Source organism: Leucopleurus acutus (genome assembly GCF_964270905.1).
Source record: "Leucopleurus acutus genome assembly, chromosome: 2".
Classification (NCBI taxonomy): Eukaryota; Metazoa; Chordata; class Mammalia; order Artiodactyla; family Delphinidae; genus Leucopleurus; species Leucopleurus acutus.
Genome location: NC_139143.1, coordinates 117,961,366 through 117,977,925, shown reverse-complemented (window position 1 = coordinate 117,977,925; position 16,560 = coordinate 117,961,366). Strand labels below are relative to the sequence as shown.

The 16,560-nt window shown below is 33.8% G+C and overlaps 1 protein-coding gene across 1 annotated transcript in view; it reads right to left on the bottom strand.

Annotated features, from left to right (window-relative positions):
* Positions 1 to 16,560, bottom strand: part of COL24A1 (collagen type XXIV alpha 1 chain) — a gene marked incomplete at both ends in the record, with an annotated part of 398,127 nt that overhangs the window by 217,312 nt on the left and 164,255 nt on the right. The window contains 3 exons of the mRNA XM_082834714.1: positions 614 to 667; positions 4,764 to 4,808; positions 6,070 to 6,123. Of these exons, the coding sequence (XP_082690840.1) occupies positions 614 to 667; positions 4,764 to 4,808; positions 6,070 to 6,123 (153 nt within the window). The remainder of the gene's footprint in view (positions 1 to 613; positions 668 to 4,763; positions 4,809 to 6,069; positions 6,124 to 16,560) is intronic.

The following is a 16,560-nucleotide window of genomic DNA, read 5'->3' as shown; positions in this document are numbered from 1 at the left end:
GCAGGCGGACTCTCAACCACTGCGCCACCAGGGAAGCCCCACTGCCTTACTTTATATTTGTTTGTGTTACAAAAAAATCATACAGTACTTGAAAACAAAGCAAGAAAGTAGGTAACACATTTTTTCAATGTCATAAAAGTATGAAGAACACCCAATGATTATGCAGGGTATGTGCTTACTTAGACTTACTGTATATTATTGATTAAAGGACCCAGACTTAGTGAAAATACACACACACACATAAATTTTTTATGTGAAGTTATAGTAACTTGTAGATTTCTGTCCAGTGTAATAGACAGCCCTCAGTTATGGTTTATTGTCCTGTATCTAACTACACATCTGAACATTCCTTTACTAAAATGCATATCCAATAACATAGACATAGTTATAGTCATAGATATTTATAGACATATATACAGATATAGATACAAAGACATATAGCACTTCAAATGCTATTCAATATTTGAACAAGTTTTAACATATGACTGGTTCCTTCAATTAATGAGTTGAATAAAATCTTTGACATGTGTTTATTTTATATTGTTATGAAAAACATAACTTTATCTTTTTGAAAATTATACTTTGTAACTGGTAATAAAGTCAGTTGCTTTACCTTCAAGCCTTCTGGTCCTGATTCACCTGCATACCCCTTTGGACCTGGTTTTCCCTAGAAGAGAACAGGAAAAAAAAAAAGATATGTTTAATCATTCTTATTTTTGAAAGTTTCCTAATTTATGAAATTCAGACTATCTTACGAGATGAAACACTTCAAAATTATTAGATAAATACATTTCATCAAACTCATTAGCCATTCATTCTACCATGTTTGACTATCTACTTGCCATGCACAGCTCTAGGATAAGATAATTAAAAAAAATAAGTAAAATACTTAGTATGTTAGGTAGTGGTAAATTTGAAGAACATCAAATTAAGCAGGAAGGGAGATATAAACTGTTGTGGTAGTTTTGTTAAAATTTTTGGTAAGACTGCCAAAAAAGACCTCACTGAGAGGGTGGCAATTGAGTAAAGACTTTTAAAAAGGCACACGTTACATGGATATTTGAAGGAAGAGCATTCCAAGCAGAGGCGAAGAGCATGTGTAAAGGCCCTGAGGCAAGAATGTGCCTGTGTGTTGGAGAAACGATGAAGAGTCAATGCAGCTGGAGACAGTAAGAGAGGAGATGAGTAAGAAGGTGAGGGATAAGAAGGGAATGGGGGATATGAAGCCAGGTCATGAAAGGCCTGGCAGGTTACAGTAAGGGCTTTGGTTTTAACTCTCAGTGGCTTTAATTCTTAGCAGGCTTTGAGAAGAGAAGCACCAGGATCTATGTTTTAACAGGATCACTCTGATATAAGAGCAGAAGCAGGGAGTCCAAAGAGGAGTCTACTGCAATAATCCAAGTGAGAGATGACAGTGGCATTATCAGGGTGGGAACAGAGGCGGCTGTGAGAAGTGGTAAGATTCTGTATATAGTTTGAAAGCAGAGCTTCCAGGAATTGCTGATGGGTCATGTGTGGAATGTGAAAGAAAGAGAAGAGTCAAGAATGAACTCAAGAATGAGTTCATTCAGCTTTAACCTGACTAAAGGGCCAAATGATATGAGGTAGACTGTGAGAGAACAGGTTTGAAGGGTAAATTGAAAGCTTGGCTTTGGACATTTCAGTTTGATAATCTTGTTAGACATCTAAGTGGAGAGATCTTGTGGTAGTTAATACAAGAGCAGAGCTTAGGGGTAGAAGGCTCTGAACTGAACATATAGTTTTGGAAATCACCAGCATTTTGATGGCATTTAAAGCCATAGAATGGACCAGCTCATCTAGGCAGTGAGTGTAGATAGCAAAGAGCAGTCCGCAAACCAAGCCCTGGGGTACTCTAAAATTTAGAATTTGAAGAAATGAGGAAAATATGCAAATCTGCTGCCAGAGAACTAGGAGGAAGATAATACAAGTGAAGAAAGTCTTTCCAGGAGGAGAGTGATCTTGTCGAATCTGAGGGATATAAATATTGAGTAATATGAAGACTGAGAAATGATCACTGAATTCAGCAACATGGAGGTCATTAATGAGCTTCACAAGATCAACTGTTTCAGAGTGGTGGGGACAAGAATGGTTTCAGCAGATGAGGTGAGGAGAAAAATTATGTAAATCCAATACTTTTGAGAAGTTTTCTGGAAAAGGGAAGGAGAGAAAAGTAAAACCTGGAAGGAAAATCGGAGTCAATACAAATTTTGTTTTTGTTTTTAAGCCAGAAGAAATAATAGTATGTTTATATGCCAATAGGATTGATCCATTAAAGAGAACAAAATTAAGATGTAGGAGAGAGTGGGGAGAATTGCTGGATCAATGTTCTTCAGTAGGCAAGACGATGTAGTATGTAGTGAATGAGTGGAAGTTTTGACCTTACCTAGAAAAATGGCCTGTTCATCCACTAACAAGAGAGAAGGCACGGTAAATGGCATAGATACAGGGAGGTGGGATTGAAGTGACGGTAGAAACTTGTGAAAGTTCTCTTCTGATTACTTCAATCTTCTCAGGGAACTAAGATGTGAGGTAAAGGGCTAATAGAAGTAAATGGAGTTGAGGAGAAGGATAAAATAATGATTTAAAAATGTGAAAGTAAATGGCTATAGAAATAGAATTCAGAATGTTATCAAAGGGATAATTACAATGTTTTAAGCATGATGAGTAGGGATATGTGGTGATGAGAGAGAAAGGAGTAATGGAATGGCATTAGAATCAATGAATTGAAATTTCTCTTGGGACTGTTGGATTGGGTTATAAGAAAGAATGCACCAGAAAGAAAGGGGATGATGGTTGGGGAATGAGGAGTTTAAAATTGAAAATGAAGAGGTTGCTCTTACTGGTAATGACAAGGTCAAGGGTTTCACCATAGCAGTAAGTAGCTGAAGAGAGTAGAGGACAAAATCCCTGAAGGAGAGAAAGTCAATATCCTGGAGTAATCTACAGTAGGTGGTTTCTAATATCAAACAACTGATGTCTGATTACGCAAGATTTGATTAAGGAGATCACTATACCTCAACCAATGTGTTCTAGGAGTAGAAAAAGTGTGTGGGGAGATTGCTAAAAAGAATACTAATTTATAATGTTTACTAGGCATTATATATTTGGATTTTATTACTCCTATTCATTAACAAGTACTCGCATATTTTTCTTTCTTAAAATAAAATAAAGCAAAACAAAACAACCCTCTGGCTCTCATTCTGTTTTGACTACTTACAAAAACTTTAGCAACTTAAAATTATATTTAGGACTTCCACCCAAAAAAGTTGTTCTAATTTTGGTCTCTGCCTTGCTTGAAATTGTCTAGTGGTTCCCTACCAAGCACAAAATAGAACAAAGGATAAAAAAATTATCCTATTATTGTTAAATATCAATTGCTCTCTAATCAATTTGCAGATATAAAAGAAGAAATGTAGATAAGAGTCTAAATCATTACAGGACTTTGATATTTACAAAATAATTAATAATACATTTTATTCACACTGTCTGGAAAAAGCCTTAGCAGGAATATTTCTTTCATCTTTAATAATGTAATACTCAGGCACTGCAGTATATTAAGAAATAGTTATACATCATTATCTACATTATGGAAAGATTCTCACTGGTATCAGGCATTGGCACATTTATAATCTCTTTGAAATCAAGCGATTCAGAGCATCAGTATTGGAGCCATCGCTTTTGGTCCTGTTTAAGTTCTGTCATATTATGGTTATCTTGAGCATGTTATGCTTAAGCATATAATATTAAAGCCTTATTTTTTTAAATCTAAAAATGCAGTCAATTTCTTGCAGGGTTGGTTTCAGATTAGGGATGATTCCTGTGACAAACTTAGAGCAACACTAGGCCTAAATTAATATTCAACCAATAGTAGCAACAATTAATAACAAATATTATGACCGAGTAGGCAAGAGGTGAACATGGTTTTCCTGTTTTCTAGGGAAGTAAATTTTAAATAAGGCCAATTATACTGGAGCACAAATAACAATGGTCTTTCTATTATATAACTCACCTCACAAAAAATGAAAAAAAATAACAAAAACAACTCTTCTTTTTCTTTCAATAAGAGAGTGGCAGTATATGTGCTAGTTAGGTAAAGGTGCAAAAGAAGGAATTACTGTCTCTTTAAATGTAAAAATACTGTAAGAACCTGTACAATCTGATGTTCTCAAGTAAAGAGTGAGATGTATTTCATGTGAGTTTAATAATGCCTCTTAAAATGTGTTGCACACAACTTAATTACTTCATGATATTGTAAACTTTTGTCATGCATCCCCAAATTCTTAAAAAATTCATTTTCAGAACTTGAAAATATGAAATTCATGTGTTACCACAGAATATTATCGGAAAAAAAAAGTTGGACAGAAAATACATCTTATTTGCTTTCCATAATTTTACTGACAAACTCAGAAAACAGAAATTTCCAAAATATTACTAAAATGGTTAATGTATTTAGCTTCATATTACATTTTGAGAAACTTTATAAATAAATTGTACAAATTACTAAGACCGTAAGACTGAAGGAACTGAAGGAATAAGTAAATATGTAACAGGCATAATATCATTTAAAATATCCCTGGAAAATTTTAGTTATAGGTCTATTTTATTTGGGGGGATTGTATGGCTATAGTTTGTTATAATCTTGGCTCTTTGCTATAACTTAAAATTTGGTGCCATTAAAAAACATTTACAAAACAGTTGCTTTAAGAGAAGCATGCTTCGAAAATTATTTATATGATACCTACTCTTGGCCCCAGTTCTCCAAAGGATCCAATTAGTCCTTCTTCTCCCTTAAAAAAGAAGATCAGAACATGTCATGGCCTGATATAAGTATTTAAAAATGTAAACCTTATTCCATTTATCCTGAAATCTGAAGCTCTTTCTGAGATGTAATGAAAATAATACTGTGATTTTCTTGTATTTTAGAACTATATCACCCCATAATGTTTAAATTTTTTGTGTGATAACCTCATATCTAATTAAGGGGGATATGTATTGTACTACTGGGTTATTTTTCAATTGGTAGATGATATAAGTTAAATATAGAAAATTGAGGGCAGCTAAGAGTGAAAGTGATTAGGGTATCACAAAAATCAGGATTAGGAATCACTGAGATTGTGGATTATGGACAGCCTTTACCTTCTTGGTCTCAATATCTCTGACATAGAGAGAAACTCAAGTTCTTAATAGATGGAAATCAATACACATTGGTATATTAAAAAATTATTGGTACAGAACATGTTTGCTCTGGGCACATTCTGATACTTAATTCATTCAGCAAATATGTTTTTGAGTCTCAGTTCTGTCTTAAGCCTTAGAGATAAAGGTATATCAGATCTTACCCAAATGGAGCTTAATGTCTAGAGTTTCTTTTTCTTTTTTTTTTTAGAGTTTCTTTTTGTCTAATTTACAGATCCAATATTTTCGGGATCAAATCAGTTATAATGTCATAAAATATAAAATTTTGTGCATTCTTCTAAGGATTAAATGCTGTATGGGTGGATAGAGAATAGAAAAACTTAAAACAAATAATTTTTATACTTTTTCTCTAAGAGAATTAAAAAGTAATAAATGTGTTTATTCTATTTATTGACATATTTTCTAAACATACTGACTTTTTACCTTTAAATAAATAGTTCATATTTACCACATCTGAACATTTACAGACCTCTTTAGAAATCATATATTCTATTTTATTTATTTAAAAACATTTTGCTCAGTCCATAATTCAATTAAATATAATATATGGGTTAGAAATATAAAATAGACACAAATGTTAAATATAAATTCTGGTACATATAAGTGAGATTCTAGGCTCAGATTCTTTGGACATTCCATGGACACCACTACATAAATCACTTAATGAATTCAGAACATTAAAATGATTCCAAATTCCATTCCATAACTGTGAATATAAAATGGTAACTTGAAATCCTCGATGGCAAAAATTGTCCATACTAATGCAAAGTTTTCTTTGAGCAAAAGCTAAAGTCCCACAAAAAATAAAAAAGGAAAATCTGAATTAAAAAATTGCTTAAAGGAACTTCATACCTGAGTTCCTTTGACACCAGGAGGTCCAGGAGGCCCTCTATTTCCAATGAGCCCCTGTAAAGCAATATAAGGACACACAATAAAATTTTTAGCTCAATTAATACATTTTCAATAGGCATTAATCTCAGATGTACAATACTATTTGGTACCACTCATTTCCCATTAGGAAGTTAGCAAAATGGGATGGGAGGATAGATAAGCAGAAAACTGCCTGCCATCCAAAAAGTTGGAAAATATATGATAAACTTACTTTTAAACAATATGTTAATGTTCACATAATCTGCTCCGTATGGAGACACCTTTTCATAAAAAGTACTCCTAAATTTAAAGCAATAGGCCCAATTGTTAATCTGATACTAGTACAATAAAAAGATAATAGAGTGTCCACAAAGTCTGAAAACAGATGGAGAAGATATATAGTGTTTTAATATCTGTTAAGAGACTAGCAAAGTCTGGAACACATTATTCATATGAAATGTTCAACTTACTTCCTTTCTTGATGCAGGCTAGTGAAAAGAGAGGAAAATTTGCAGAAGAAAGTAACAATCTGAACATGATTAGGAATTTCCAGATTAAAAGAAAACTTTTGTTAATCTAAATGTATGTTGTTAAAAATCAAATACTCTTTTTTTTTTAATTTACTTTTTTTTTGGCTGTGTCACGCAGCATGTGGGACCTTAGTTCCCCGACTAGGGATCGAACCTGCACCCCCTACAGTGGAAGTGCAGTGTCCTAACCACTAGACTGCCAGGGAAGTCCTCAAATGCTCTTTGAATAACAATTCATCCAAGTAACTAAAACAAAAATCTTCCTATTTCAGAAAACACTGTATATCATCTCTTCAACATGGCAACATTTTTCATTTTGTTCTGTTCCCCTAACTATGCAATGTGTCAAAGTTTTAAGTAAATCTCTTTTAGAAACTACCTTTGCATTATTGCTTTTAGTAAGTCTATAACCATTAAATGGTTTTATCTAATTTTAAACTGTAACAAATAACTATGCCAAATAGCACATCTACCCATGTGACTGATTTTTAGTTTGGAATGGAGCAGAGTGACAAAACTGCATGAGAATCTTTCCTTCATGATATATCTTGGTCTATCATTGCTGTGTTCTAACACAATCAAAAAATGAAAAACTTTATCGGTTTGGAAGTCTGTAATATATTATCACAGGCTTATTCTGTACATAAGCACCATTCGAGAAACTGCATCAGTTTAGGCAATAACCTAGAAGTTTTGCACAGCTTTCTTACTTTTAATAGGAAGAGATGGATTATTGAAATGAGCATATACTGTTCTATGCAAGTCCAACATATATTCATCTTTTTTCAGGCAAAAGCATCCTAATTTTCCTTAAGGAAACAGTCTTTCCCCATGTGGTTTGAGGGGAGGTGACTCTACCCCTGACTAAATTTAAGGGTGGATATGTGACAGGGACCTAAGTCAGCATATTCTACATCCCTAGAAACAGTGGTTGGTTCAGTAATGAGCCAGAAACCCAAGTTAGTCCAACTAAAGAAAATTTTGGACTACAGTGGAACAACTGGGAAGACGGAATAGCATTAAGGATGATGTAAACCTAAAGAGAAGGAAACCATGAAGAGGAGAGAACCTGAGAATGAAATCAATGAATTAACAAATGGAGTGATTGGGCTCTTACGATATTTTTGGGGGTCCTGTGTATAGTTGTGTTTGAATTCCTAAACTTCTCACATATTTATACAATCATATTTTAGTTGAGTTTCCATTACTTACAACTGAAAGAATCCTAACGGATACAATGACTTCTAAATCTTAATATCCAAAATGCTCTTGTAGAACTCTAAGTAATAGGTTTTTAAATGTTTAGACTGAAGGTCAGAATCAGAATGCTGCGATATTTAAATTCCACCACGGGATAGCTAATGTTTAGTTATTTAATTCATGTGTTCATTCATTTTTTTCATCTGACATTTTATTAATTTTCTACTATGTGCAAGGTCCAGTAAAAAGTACAACATGAGGCCTGGAGTATACAAATATAAAAAAGACACAGTCCCTGTTCTCAATGAATTCATAATTTATTATGGGAGAAGGCAATTTAAAATAAAAATCAGAATACGAGTTGTAACAGAATTAGAAGTATAAGCAAAGTGAAAAGGGGGACTTAGATGAAGAAGCAAAATCTTTTCTGGGAGGATCAGAAATTTTGTAACATGTGAAAATAATTTTGTATTGAATTATGATAGGTTAATAAAACATGTAGTTAAAAATAAGAACACACCAAAAACTTATCAACAATTGCAAGGTCTCAAAAGGCATTGATAAAGGTACAGTTTTAGGTTGGAGCATATGTTTAAGAAACTGGCTTAGCTCCATACCCAAGGTGTAACCAGAAGAGGGGTGAGTTATCTAAGAGAACTAGATTGTGCTATTCCCTCACTGCAGCTATTTACCCTAGGGAAATGGCACCCTGACTAAAAACCAAAAATAACCCTTTCAGGGAGGCAAATAAGCCCAGGTTCCTTTTTCCTTTCTCTTCCAAGACTACCTTATAATCTTAAAAGAATAAAAGCTGCATTAAGGGGGAAAAAAACTAGTTATATGCTGTTTACATGAAACGCATCCAAAACATAAAAATGAGGAAAATTAAATTTCAAAGAATGGGAAGAGATATGCAAGTGATTTACCAGCCCCAAAATAGCTGGAGTAATTATATTAACATTAGATCTAATAGGCTTTAAGGTAAAACAGATTATTAGCATTAAGAGGGTCACTAAATAATGATAAAAGGCTATGTTCACTAGGAAGAGAAAAGACAATTTTTATGCATTTAGTAACACAACTTCTAAATATATACACTATAAACTGATAAGGATAAATTGATAAATCCACTATTAGAGAGGAAATTTTAACACATCTCTGCCAGAAATTAGTTGGTCAAGCAGATAAAAATCAGTAGGAACAGAAAAAACTTAAATAGCAAAATTAATAAACTTGATCTAATGGCCATATATAGAAAACTGAATCCCCAAATTGGAGTTTACACAGTCTTTACAAGCATACATGAAAGATTTATGAAAACTAAAAGATACCCACAAGAAAGAATATCTATCAACAGTTCTATCAATTAAAAAAGTGTAGTATATCTACACGGTGTGTTACTATATAGTGAAAATGAACATGCTGTAATAATATGGATCAACCTAGAATGAGCTGAAAAGATAAGATTGAGTGAAAGAAAAAAGTAACTGAAGAATGTATATACAGTAAGTCCCCTATATACGAATGAGTTCTGTTCCGAGAGCACGTTCCTGAGTCCAATTTATTCCTAAGTCCAACGAAGTTAGCCTAGATACCCAGCTAACACAATTGGCTATATATATCACTGCTGCTTTTATGCTTGCTTCCGGACATCCTGGGCTTGAAATAAAGATACTGGACTACTGTACTCTATACAGTACTGTACAGTATACAAAAGCACAACCACTTGTAGAGGACACACGCACGTGACAATGTATACCAGACATATGAACTAACTTACGTGATTGGACATGCAAATGCACATTTCTCATCTTTGAAAGTTTGCAACTTGAAGGTTCATATGTAGGGGACTTACTGTAGTATGATTTTATTTATGTGAATTTCAAAAATAAGCAAAATAACAAATATTATCAGTATATACATGGTAAAAGTATGATGAAAACAAGAGAATGGTTAACTGTTAATGCCAGACGGGAAGAGACAGATATGATTAGTGAGGGATTCACAAGGGGATTCCCATGATCTATTTCTTACCAATAATAGGGTTTGTTTCATTAATATTTTTAAAACTGTGTACATGTTTCATATTTATCATGTTAAACACAAAAAAATTTTTTTTGAGTTTTTAAATGTTTTCATTTTTTTTTATTGGGGTATAGTTTTTTTACAATGTTGTATTAGTTTCTGCTGTACAGCGAAGTGAATCAGCTATATGTATACATATATCCCTTCGTTTTTGGATTTCCTTCCCATTTAGGTCACCACAGAACACTAAGTAAAGTTCCCTGTTCTACACAGCAGGTTCTCAATAGTTATCTATTTTATATGTATTAGTGTGGATATATCAATCCCAAACTCCCAATTCATCCCACCCCTTCTTTCCCCGCTTGGTGTCCGTATGTTTGTTCTCTACATCTGTGTCTTTATTTCTGCCTTGCAACCAGGTTCATCTCTACCATATTTCTAGATTCCACATATATGCATTAATATATGATATTTGTTTTTCTCTTTCTGACTTACTTCACCCTGTATGATATATACAATGGAAACACATAAAAAATTTTAATGTAAAATGTATAAAATCTGAAATTGAGTTTGAATTCCAGCTCTGAAGCTTACTAGGGGCATGATCTTAGTATCCTTATCTGAAGAATCATGTTATCATAAGCATTATAAGGTAATAAATTTTATTTGTTACAACAAATAAAATGGTACCTGGAATATAACAGAGACTCAATAAATATTATTTCCTTCTTCTTATTCACTGCACATTGATTAGTGTTTGCAACAGTTTCTGAACTGGTATTTTGCTTTTCTTCCCTATGCATTCACCAAATTCATAACAATAATTTACTATTATTATTCTTCCTAAAACATCTCTTTCATCATCTCACTCCTCTCAATATCTTCCACAGAGAAAAAGAGTAGAGCTCTTGTATGCAATTGAAGTTAAGTTGTTATCAGCTTAAAATAGAGCATTATAACCATAGGATGTTTTATGTAAGCTCCATGGTAATCACAAAGAAAATACCTATAAAACATACACAAAAGGAAATCAGGAAGGAATCAAAGCATGTCACTACAAAAAAAAAAATCAATGAAACATAAAGGAAAATAGCAAGAAATGTAAGAGGGACAAAGAAGTTACAAGACAGAAAGCAATAACAATTAACAAAATGACTATAGTAAGTCCTTCCTGATCAGTAATTACTTTAAAAGTAAATGGATTAAAGTCTGCAATCAAGATTTAAAGTGGCTGAATAAAAAAAAAATCCATAGTTGTATCTATGAGAGACTAAATTTAGATTTAAGGACACACATAGGATGAAAGTGAAAGGATGGAAAAGATACTCCATGAAAATGATAACCAAAAGAGAGCAGGGGTGTCATACTTACATCAGATAAAACAGACTAAGTCAAAACTATCTCAAGAAACAAATAAGGACATTGAACAATGATAACTTTCTTCATTATTTCGCCAGAAAATATAACTATTATTCATAAATATGCACACAATATCAGAGTACCCAAATACATTAAGCAAAAACTGACAGAATAGAACAAAGAGAGAGCAACACAATAAATGCAAGAGATTTCAATACCCTACTTTCAATCATTGATACAACAACCAGATAGAAGATCAATAAGGGAACAGAGGATCTGAACAATGGCATTGATCAAATTGACCTAACAGACATATACAGAACAAAGTAGCAGAATACACATTCTTTTCAAGCACACACAAAACATTCTCCAGCATAGCTCACATATTAGGTCACAAAGCGAGTTTTTAGCAAATATAGTAAGATTGAAATCATACCAACTATCTTTTCTAACCACAATGGAATCAAACTAGAGATCAATAGTAGAAGGAAAAGTGAAAAATTCACAACTAGGAGACAAATAAAAATGAAAACACAACATACCGAAATTTATGGGCTGCAGCAAAAGCAATACTAACAGGGAATTTTATGGTGGTAAACATCTACATTATAAAAGGAGAAAGATCTCAAATAAATTACCTAAACTTACACCTCAAGGAACTAGAGAAAGGAGAACAAATTAAGTCCAAAGTTAACGTAAGAAATAAAATAATGAAGATTAGAACAGAAATAAGTGAATTAAGAGTAGAAAAACAATAGAAAAAAATCAACAAAACTAGAAGTTGATTCTTTGAAAAGATCAATAAAATTGACGTCTTTAGCTAGACTAAGGAAAAATAAGATAAGGTTCAAATAAAATCAGAATGAAACAAGGCAAATTAGAACTAATGCCACAGAAATAAAAAGGATCACAAGAGACTAATATCAGCAACAAACTGGATAACCTAGAAGAAATAGATAAAATTCCTAGAAACATACAACCTACCAAAACTGAATCATGAAGAAATAGAAAATCTGAACAGATCTATAACTAATAAGGAGATTAAATCAGTAATCAAAAAACTCCTAGTAAATAAAAGCCTAGGACCAGATGACTTCACTGGATAAGTCTACCAAACATTATAAAAAGAATTAATGTAAATCCTTCTGAAACTCTTCCAAAAAACTGAAGAGAAGGGAATACTTCCAAACTCATTTTATGAGGCCAGCATTACCCTGATACCAAAGCCAAATAAAGACACTACAAGAAAATAAAATCACTGGCCAATATCTCTGATGAATATATACGCAAAAGTCCTTGGAAAAACTAGCAGTTGGGGGGCAGTCCAAGATGGCATCTCTTCCCATGGACACACCAAATCTACTGCTACATACGAAACAATTACCACTGAAAAAGAACTAGCTAAATAGCTCCTCCAAGACAAAGGATAAAAGAGGCACATTTAAATAGGTAGGAGAGGTAGACATGTAGTTTCACCAAAAACCCACCTCCATTAAGCAACCCACAATAGGGAGGGCTCTCATGGGTCTGGAGCTACTTCCTGAGATGCAAGGGGCTTGTGTCAAACCTTGATACCTGCACTGAAAAGATGAGGCCCCCAAAACATCTGGCTTCGGAAACCCAATGGGACTCAATCCAGGGGAACTGGGGGGCTGTGAAATCTGAGATTCTCCTTTTGAGTGACTCACGCATGGTCTCACACTTCCTGAGACTCAGTGTAAAGGCAGTAGTTAGAGAAGTGCCTGGACTATATGTGAAGGAGATTCATTTATTAATCTTAAAGTGACTGCTGGAGGGGCAGGTATGAGTTGGGACTTTGCAGATGGAGGTTCTGGTGAACACCATTTTTGCACTCTCCCTATACCTTGCTAGCACAAGTGGGTGCACAGAGACACAGCCTTCCTAAAGCACAGTATTGTAAGTCAACTATACTTCAATAAAAAAGAGTACCTTAAAAGTATCATACACCAAAATCAAGTGGGATTTATCCCAGGGATGCAAGGATGATTCAAAATCTCTGCATCAAATCAAGGTGATACAACACACTAACAAAATAAAAGATAAAAATCATATGACCATCTCAATAGATGTAAAAAAAAGCATTTGACAAAATTAAACATCTACTTATGATTAAAAAAGAACCCCTCAACAAAGTGGGTATAGAGGGAATGTACCTCCACATAATAAAGTCTATATATGACAAATCCACAGTGTATATCATATTCAACGATGAAAAGCTGAAAGCTTTTTTTTCAAAGATCAGAAACAATAAAAAGATGCCCACTTTTGCCACTTTTAATCAACATAGAATTGAAAGTCTGAGCCACAGCAATTAGGGAAAGGAAGGAAGGAAGGAAGGAAGGAAGGAAGGAAGGAAAGGCATCCAAATTAGAAAGAAGTAAAATGGTCACTATTTGCAGATGACACGACACCATATATATAAAACCATAGAGAGTCCACCAAAAAACTGTTACAAGTAATAGATGAATTGAGTAGAGTTGCAGGATACAAAATCAATACACTGTTGCATTTCTATACACTCATAACCATCAAAAAGTGAAATTAAGAAAACAATCCCATTTACAATTGCACCCAAAAGAATAAAGCACATGGGAATAAATGTAACCAAGGAGGTGAAAGACCTGTACACTGAAAACTATGAGACATTGACGCAAGAAATTAAAAAGTACACAAATAAATGGAAAGATAGTCCACTACAACAGTGGTCCCCAACCTTTTTGGCACCAGGGACCAGTTTCGTGGAAGACAATTTTTCCACAGATAGTGGGGGTGGGGTATGGTTCAGGCAGTAATGCAAGCGATGGGGAGTGATGGGAGCAGCAGATGAACCTTTGCTCGCTTGCCCACCCCTCACCTCCTGCTGTGGGGCCCAGTTCCTAACAGGCCCCACAGGGTACCCGTCCGTTGCCTGGGGGTTGGGGACCCCTGCACTATAAAACATTACTGACAGAAATTAAAGAAGACACAAACAATGGAAAGACATCCCATATTCATGAACTGGAAGACTTAATATTCTTAAAATGTCCATACTGCCCAAAGCAATCTACAGATTCAATGCACTCCTTAGCAAGATTCCAGTGGAATTTTTTGCAGATAGGGATAAAAAAAGAATTCTACAATTCATATGGAACCAAAAAGGACCCTGACCAAAACAGCTTTGAGAAAGAATAACACTTCTTGACTTCAAAACATATTACAAAGCTACAATCATCAAAACAGTTTTGTACCAGCAAAAAGAGAGATATAGACCAATGGAACACAATAGAAAGCCCAGAAATAAACTGATGCTTATACCATCAAATGGTCTTTGATAAGGGTGCCAAGACTAAACAATGGAGAAAAGGTAGTTTCTTCTACAAATGGTGTTAGGAAAACTGGATATCCACATGCAGAAGAATGAAATTGAACCTCATCTTACACGATACACATAAATCAACTTAAAATACACTTACATCAATAAGCAAATGGATTAAAGACTAGTAATCCCTGAACCATAAAACTCCTAGAAGAAAATATAGGCAGAAATCTCCTTGACATCAGTCTTGGTGATGATTTTTGGATTTGGCACCAAATGCAAAGGCAACAAAAGCAAAAAAGAGACTACTGGGACTACATCAAACTAAATACTTCTGCACAGTAGAGAAAACAATCAACCGAGTGAAAAGACAACCTAAAGAATGGGAGAAAATATTTGCAAACCAAATACCTGACAGGGTTTAATATTTGAAATATATAAGGAACTCCTACTACCCAATAGCAAAAATCAAATAACACAATTAAACTAATGGGCAAAGGACTTGAACACATATTTCTGGAAATAAGATGTACAAATGGCCAAGAGGCACATGAAAAATTGTTCAACATCACTAATCAACAGGGAAATGAAAATCAAAGCCATAATGAGAGACCAGCTCACACCTGCTAGGATGGCCATTATAAAACAAACAAACAGAAAATAACAAGTATTGGCAAAGATGTAGAGAAATTTGAAATCTTGTGTACTGTTGATGAGAATGTAAAATGGTACAGCCACTATGAAAACAGTTCCTCCAAAAATTAAAATAGAACTACCATATGATCCAGCCATCCCACTTCTGGATATTATACAGAAGAATAAAAAACAGGATTTCAAGAGATATCTGCACTACTATGTTCACACAGGCATTCCTTATTTTATTAAGCGTCACCTTATTGCACTTCACAGATACTGCATTTTTTACAAATTGAAACTTTTTGGCAACCCTGCATTGTCAGATGATGGTTAGCATTTTTTACTAATAAAGTATTTTTTAATTGAGGTATGTACATTTTTTAGACATAATGCTATTGCATACTTGATAGACAACAGTATAGTATAAACATAACTTCTGTATGCATGGGAAACCAAAAAATTTGTGTGACTGGATTTGTTGTGACATTTGCTTTGTTGCAGTGGTCTGGAACTGAAACTGCAAAATCTCCAAGGTATGTCCATAGGTGGAAACAACCTTAATGTTCATTGAAGGATGAGTGAATAAAGAAAATGTGGGGTTTTGGACTATTGGATAATGGACTATTATTATGCAGCCTTTAAAATGAACAAAATTCTATTTTGTTTCACTGTGTAAATTTTGTGCACATCCTTTTGGGTGTATTGATAAACAAATTAATATGCAAGTCATTTCTGGGGGGTCCAAATACTAGCTACAAATTTTCTATGCAGTAAACACGGTTTATATATAAACTGTAAATTTATCCAACTAATTTGTTGAAATAATTCCAATGAATTGGAACTGTTAGGACTAAGGATATCCCAAATTTATACTTTTGAGTCCAAACTAGATTTTCCCTTACTATATAGACAGGACCTCATCAATCTTGTCCCCCTGTGTTTACGTGGGTATGTTTCCTAAAACTGTATAAATGTTAAATTTCTAATCTTTGGTAATATGATATTACAAAACAATTGCTTTTCTTATGTTATTGTTCAGCTCAGTCATCTTCACATATGCTTAATCCTTCCTAGTTACTTGTGTTATTTCACTTTCTTCTGTTTTTTTTTTTCCCCATTCCTCTTGGTATATCGACATCTTCGTTACTAGTTTCTAAGAACTCATTTACGACTAAGGATGTTAACCATATGTCATGCAATGCAAATGAAATACCATATTTTATTGCCATCAATTTACTATAGTGTTTTGTATTTTGGTTGTGTATTAAAATATAAACATGTTGTGTTTTTAAAAATAAAAAAAGTAAATAAAAAGAACGAAATTTTGACATAGGCTATAATATGGACGAACCCTGAAGTCCTTATGCTAAGTGAAATAAGCCAGTCCCAGAAAGACAAATATTGCAT